The sequence below is a fragment of the Parasteatoda tepidariorum genome, chromosome 5 (assembly GCF_043381705.1).
Source record: "Parasteatoda tepidariorum isolate YZ-2023 chromosome 5, CAS_Ptep_4.0, whole genome shotgun sequence".
In the NCBI taxonomy this organism is placed as follows: domain Eukaryota; kingdom Metazoa; phylum Arthropoda; class Arachnida; order Araneae; family Theridiidae; genus Parasteatoda; species Parasteatoda tepidariorum.
Genome location: NC_092208.1, coordinates 64,343,844 through 64,351,292, shown reverse-complemented (window position 1 = coordinate 64,351,292; position 7,449 = coordinate 64,343,844). Strand labels below are relative to the sequence as shown.

The window sequence follows — 7,449 nt, the reverse complement described above, 5'->3', positions numbered from 1 at the left end:
TTTTAATGGGAAAACGTAAAGGTCTTCATCAGGACACATCTTGTACAATAAATGTTATATTTCTGAATAAAGAATAATTATATATTAGAATATATTAATTATATATTATTTATAGATGAAAATTACTCTTTATAATGAATGTGTCTATATAGCTGAAAATAAAATTCTGTTGAAAATGAGTATGATACAAAAGAAAGCAGAAAACAAATTTACCGGTGGGTAGCAAAAGCAAAAAACGTTTTAGAAATAAATATACTAATTTAACAGTTAACAAAATTTCGCGAAGAAGAAAAGAGTAAAACACATACACACACACATATATATATATAGTTTTTGTCAAAAATAAACAAAAATATTAAATTGTTAACTGTTTTCGTACTATACCCATATGATTTTCTACAATTTCAAATCGGCATACAATTTATAAAATTTATATCAAAAAGAAATCATAATTATACACTATAGGAATATGTGTATATATATGAGCCATTTAATTTCAAATTAAATTCTATAAAATTCCTGAAATATTATAGGACCAAAATTCAAGTATCATTTTGACTTAAGCAGAAAGCGCAACTTGTAAATAAAATAAGTTTTTTTCTTTTGAGAATCACTCAATTTAATCAAGCTTAAACCTAGGTATCACGTGAGAAACAAACTGAAGCAAGTTCATTTCAAAAATGACTTGAATTGACTAACTACTAAATACCTCATATACTGTCTACAATAACTAAATTAAATATTTAAAATGCAGAAATAATATTAACCACATTTTACTCTAACGTCATTAAGATTATTTTATACATAGATTCTGTATACTTAAATAATAATATTTTCAATATTACATGTTTTAATTAACTGTATTTAACATAACATTCAATTTTTCTCTGCTCCCATTTTTAGTAATTTATATAGCAAAAATAAAATTTCTTCTACAAACAATTTCCATCACATTAAAATACAATATATGAACAGATAAAAAGACAATAATAACCAGGCATGTCATAAACACAGGTAAACAAACAAAAATTAAAAACTTTTCACTTCCGCCAAGAAATAGCAACAACAAAAAACATAGTAAATATAGTACTCACAATAGGTTTCCTTAGCGAGCTTGGCTACCACTTCCCCCTTGAGTTTACTATTTCCCTTGCCCATGTTTCAAGTGCGAGCACCAACAAATAACCGGCAATCACCTGCGAAGATTCGCATTCCTCTGTCTGTTTCCAGCGGCGCCCCTGTTCGAACCAGTATTCAGCGACATCTACAGGAGCGTCGCCGCTGCTAAGACAAGGGGGGGATCAATAAATACGGGGAAAGTAACATAGACGCCTAAGGTTTTCTATAATGCACATTGAGTTGGCTACTTCTGATTTGAAGTCTTTGTTGCTCCATCCAGGGGCGTTGTGCCATCCCTTGCGATGTTTACACTTTGGTGGCGTCAGTAACATTATGAAACAAATGTTACAGGTGGTAAATTGAGACTATCTAATCGATTTTGGTGATTAAGGAGTTGGTTGCTCAATATTAATGCTGAGCATTATTTCTGGTGTATGATGGATCTTTCTTGGCTTCGACCCTGACCTTTATTTTTGGTCTACTAAGCAAAAGTTTCACGGTTTGTGGTTTAATGAAGGTAGTTCGTTAATTTCTGAGAACCAGCGAAAAGTGGTGCAAAATACACGACTTTTGCAGTTTCAGAATTTCTGTAATTATTTTGCCATAATTAATGGTTTTCATAACACGCTTAAAATTTTCACCCTCAGTGGAATTTATTAAATCTGAAAATGTATTTTATATTTTCTACAAGCTAATTCGACTTAATTAATAGTTTTTGCTGCTGCCGTATGCTGTAACTATAAATCAGTTTTTGAAAAAAAGACTTATTGTTGAATATCAAAAGTTTGACGGGGTACGCGATCCATAGATATGTAGTGTAACTAGCACTATAATAATTCAATTCCAATTCACTAGTACATAAGACGTGCTAACTCGATTCTAAAGGTACCTTTTTGATAGATGAAGGTTTACATAGTCGACATTCTAGTCCCCATATTCGTGACCTGCGGAAGTGATAGGAACTCGCTTATCTCAGCAATTACGCCTACTTCGATGGACGATCTATATTGAACAGTTGACTTGCTATTTGTGACTACATACGTTTCCACCTCACATTGTTGCTTCTCAGTCTCTCTCACGCACAACGGGATCCTGCACACATTCGGCTACTAATAACAACACAGGAGTAACTAAGCTCACAACCGTGAACATAATACAGCTCTCATTACTAGTGTTCAAAATCTATTGAACTTAATAAAGCTCTGTCCGTCATTCGCAAAAAAAGTCAATGAATCAACTAGTGGTATCCATTCATCGATTTATATCCTAAATAAAATTCCGGCGCGGGAGTAACTACCATTGCAATATTTTAATTCCAATTTACAAATATATAAGATGTGTTAGCTCGATTCTGAAAATTTTGATAGATGTCGGATGAAATCGTCAATAACTCTCCTTTTTCCACATGGTGACCTGAACGTGAAACGAACTCGCATACCTCAGCAGTTACGCCAACTTCGAATAGAATACGCTACTTCGAGGGATGAACCACATTCAACAGTTGACTTGCTATGTGTGAGTGCGTTATTGTCCTTCTCACGCTGTTGTTACTCCGTCTCAATCATACACAACGGGATCTTGCTCACCATCGACTGCTAATAGCAACACAGGAGCAACCACGCACGCAACCGCGAACTTAGTACAGCTCTCACTGCTAACGCTCAAAACATGGTAATCTTAATACAGCTATCAGCACCAGCTCTCTAAGTTCGGTGATCTTAATACAGCCCTCCCGAACTCTCGCAAAAAGGCAATGAATCAACTAGTATTATCAGTTCATCAAATTCTATCACAGATAAAATTTTGAAGGGGGACTAGTGTAGCGTAATTACCACTACAATTATTAATTACCAATTCAATAGAATATATAACAAGCTAACTCGATACTACTCTGGGGTACATTATGATTACACCTTTCCCTGTAGCATGATTATACCTTTCGTACGAGTACACCTTTTGTCTATTACACCGTTCTTGCACTTTAACTTTAATTTCTCATCTTTCTTCCCAATTAAACACTGGAAAAAAAATATTGTCACAACTATTAGAATACGTTAACATTTATCGTGTGTCTGCATGGGAACACCAAAAATAATTCAGCTCGATAATTTATACCGAAGTGCTTTGGTAATGGTTTTGGTAAAATTAACAATTAAATATGGTTTTATAATATGGGATAAAATTTCATAAATGTGTTATAATTTGACAATTTTATCAAGATACATTGGAGATTGGCAGAAAAGCCATCTACATGATTAAAGTTACTTCTCAGTTTTGTATTTTTCACTAAATGTGTGGTAACAAGAAATACACTTTTTTATGCACAAAATCGTGTCTAAATTTATTGCTTATTCAAGAATAATCACTATGCTTTGGAATATTTTATTTATAAATTTTCTTACCATGCATTAAACTAATCGCGTTCATACGTAGTTAAGATAATTATTTTATAATAATAAATGCATTCATAATAATCACTATACAAGAGTTTAAAAAAAAATTCAGCACAGCATTAACTAAAATATGCAATTATGAAAAGAAAAAAAATCGCACAAAAACTTTTCTCCATTGAAAATACGAATATATTTATAGATAATTGTTCATCTGTATTGATATATTCAGGTTTTAAACAAAAAATATATTATAATCTATTATTAATCTTTTATTTACTGATTTACTGAGCAAAAATGGCTCACTTACGGGAATAAAATATTAATTCTAAACATAAAAAATTTAGATACGAGATTTATAAAAGCAGAAATTCCCTTTGGCTTGGGTCCAAAGCTTACTAAGAAAATTTATTAAGCTCTAAAAATCCTTCTGCATAGATTCTCAATTTGCGGTAGACATTTTCTCTACTTTATTTCTATCTTATAAGCTGTATGGAAATATGGTTTTCTTCATTTTTAATTCAATTTCAGTTTTGACCTAACTTTTTTAGCATTAAATATTATATGCTTAAACAGTTTTCTCGCATTACTTCACGAATATGAGATAAAAGTATTAACGCCGCAAAAACATAGGGTAATTCTAAGTTAATTTATGGAATTTTGTTTTCGGTGTCAATTTACATTTTAATATAAATTTTAAATATTACTGATTATTTTACAGAATCGTCGCAAAAGTAAGGCATTCTATTTTTATTTTTTTTTTAAACTTCCATTTGAACTTTTACAAAATCATTCTCATGCCAAAAATCACATTTTTTTTCTACAATAGGTAAACTTTTATCAAAGCACGTTAAGCACCATACTAATAAATAACCGGGGTAGCACCTGTAGCCAGAAGCATAATCTCAATTAAATTTAACTTAACATTAATTAAGATGTTAAATTAAAACATATTTCTGTTTATACTGACTGTACACAGTTAAAATTTCTCTTTCTTTTTACAAAATTCTCTGTATATTTGGTGGTTTAACACTATTTTGCTGAAAAAAAGCTTTTTTTCTACTTTTCATCTTACTCAAAAATGGATTAAAACCTTATTATCGAATTCTAGTTTTTACCATGCAGTTTTGTTTACCGCATGACATTTCTACTTTTTTTAAAACCACTTCACGGTAGTTTTCTACACTTGCTCTTATTTTAAGCTTTTGAAAGTCATAAAATTGGATACTTGCACTTTAAGAGGAAGAAGATCATAGATACACCCACATGTGACCTATGAAGTCAGTTTGACCAGCTGATCGTTTATAAGCAAAGTAGCGTGTTAAAGTTGAGCTAAGTTCCTCTACATAAGTTAGAATGTTAATTAACGTGAAGTTAATTTAATACAGCGCCGTATCGCATATCGAATTTAAGCTATAGTTCTTTCTCGCTTACATCTTTTACTTAATTTAGATTTATTATTTGCTTATGTATTTTATTGTAACTGTTTCATATTTTTGTTTTGTGTACTTGGCAACTTCAATGCATAATTGGTTTATTTATGTCCTATGGGTTTCACGCCAGTCTTTGTGTTAGATAAGAAATACACTCTATAACAAAAAAATCGACGCACCAAGAAGGAGTTGTCCGACTAAAACGAAAATTAGTGGATAGGAAGACAATGTACAGAATAGTAAATGATTAAAATTTCAGAACAATTGAATGATTTATTGCAGAGTTACAGTAACAAGTTCAAAAAGGTGTTGACCCGCCTCTAGCCTGGATACAAGCTGCCACACGGCGTGGCATAGACCGATAAAGCTCCCGGATGGTCTCTTGCGGTATTTCCTGCCAAATTCGATCCAATTGTCGAACGAGGTTATCAACATTCCGTGCTAGATGCAATCGCCTTCCCATTATATCCCAGACATGCTCGGTGGGAGAGAGATCTGGTGATCTTGCAGGCCAAGGAAGAGTTTGACAAGCTTGCAGACAGTTCAATGCAGCACGAGCCGTATGTGGTCTGGCATTGACCTGCTGAAAAACCAGCCCAGGGGGCTGCAAAAGGAACGGTAGCAAAACAGGTCTTAGGATGTCGTCGACGTACCGCTGTGCAGTAAGTGTACCTCTAATGACGACCAAAGAGGTCTGGCTGTCAAAGGAAATGGCACCCCAGACCATAATGCCTTGTTGAGGGCCGGTGTGGCGTGCAATAGTGAAGACAGGATCCCCCCTCTGCTCTGTGCCTCTCCAAACACGTCTTCGATGATCGTCAGGACGCAATTGGAAGCGGGATTTGTCGCTAAAGACTATTCGTCCCCAGTCGACATCATTCCAGCCTGATCTGTTCAAAACATTCATGCATACGAAATTTCAAAGCAATCGGATGATTGCTTCTTGGTGCGTCTATTTTTTTGTTATAGAGTGTATATAGTGAAGGAATTAAATTCCCTGTAAAAGATTCTAAAATGTGTCACTTAAGAAAACTGATACTTGATGGGCTTAACGTATTTGAAATAGAATGTAAAGAACAGTTGCTAACGTTAACAAATGCCACGTTTCAACAACCAATCAGGATTGAAATATACTACGTGACTTACGGGTATCCCATTAAAACTTCTATTTGATTTTACTGTCAAACTGGTACTCTACTAGGTTATTATATTTCTTTAATTATAATTTTTGGGAAGTTAAATTGCCTTAAAATTTCATAAGGGTTGGATACCATATTTTTGAAATTAAACCTCTCACATGTTATCGCTGCTTTGTCACTCTCCGATTAAATATTCTTTCAGCTTAGAAAATAGAATTACTGGGTGCCAACTGTAGAGTATGAACTATAGATTGGGCTATAATCATTTTCTATTTGAACTATTGCAAGAAAAGGACAGTTTAGCAGATGACGAGGTTAAAGATGGAGTTCTCTCATTCCGAGAAAGCAGCATCTACAAAAAACGCTCTATCCAGAAAATAAATTTTTTCTGTGTATTTGAGAAAAATAACAAAGAATATTAATAAGAGATTCTTACTTTTTCGTTTGTCCTCGTATTTAATTTCTAAAACAGCAAAAATTTTCAGTTTTATTCAGCTATCGATGATTTATAAGAATTTCAAAAACAAAGTAACAAAAAATTCTGAAATAAAAGCGAAACAGTTCATTTACACACCGTCAAAAAAATGAAAGAATCATATCAAAACTGTCATGGTTTTTAATTCTCGTTGTTGTCGTCGTAAGCCATTAAGGAAAGGGATGCGATGGTCATTGTTTTCCTGTGGCGCTATCCATAGCCTAGAATTCGACTTCAGCCACAACCGTACGTCACACCCGTTTTACAGAGGGACCCATTAATACATCCCGTCATTCATCCACACAACGTAATTTTGACTTAAATCAGAAAACGATAAATCTCTAATCCAATGCCTCCAGAGGAATAATGTATTATGGGTACATGAAGAACTTCGTGACCCAACAGATTAAACGTACACCAGTCGCCATTTACTACACGGGTAGTCCTCGCCCGGCAGGATTCGAACTCCCGTTCTCATGAGCGTGATTCCAGGATCCGGCCAACCAAGCTATTCCAGCCTATGGTATTTTAATTAAAAAATAAGTATGAAATAAAAAAAAGCATGAATTGTAGCTTTTCTTTACTTAAAACAATAGCAATAAATTATTTAAACTCTAGATATTTTATATCAATTTGATGTGAAAGCACTGAAAAACTATTGGTATGACATGAAAAACAATGTATACTAACACAATCAACGCTTACGTAAAACCGGCATAACTCAATCACTTTATCTTTTTTATTGCAATCACTCATCAATACATTTTATGTTTTAAGTATAAAATAAGAATAGATTTTGTAACAATATTATTTATTGAAATAAGTATATATATTTATAAGTACATTTTTCGTCATATGTTGTCACTAACTCTTATATATATATATATATATAT

General features: G+C 33.1%; 1 protein-coding gene across 1 annotated transcript in view; it reads right to left on the bottom strand.

Annotated features, from left to right (window-relative positions):
• LOC107438521 (frequenin-2) overlaps positions 1-1,262 on the bottom strand; it is a 215,248-nt gene extending 213,986 nt beyond the window's left edge. The window contains exon 1 of the mRNA XM_016050829.4: positions 1,095-1,262. Within this exon, the coding sequence (XP_015906315.1) occupies positions 1,095-1,158 (64 nt within the window). The 5' untranslated portion in view covers positions 1,159-1,262. The remainder of the gene's footprint in view (positions 1-1,094) is intronic.
• Between the last annotated feature and the right edge of the window lie 6,187 nt (positions 1,263-7,449).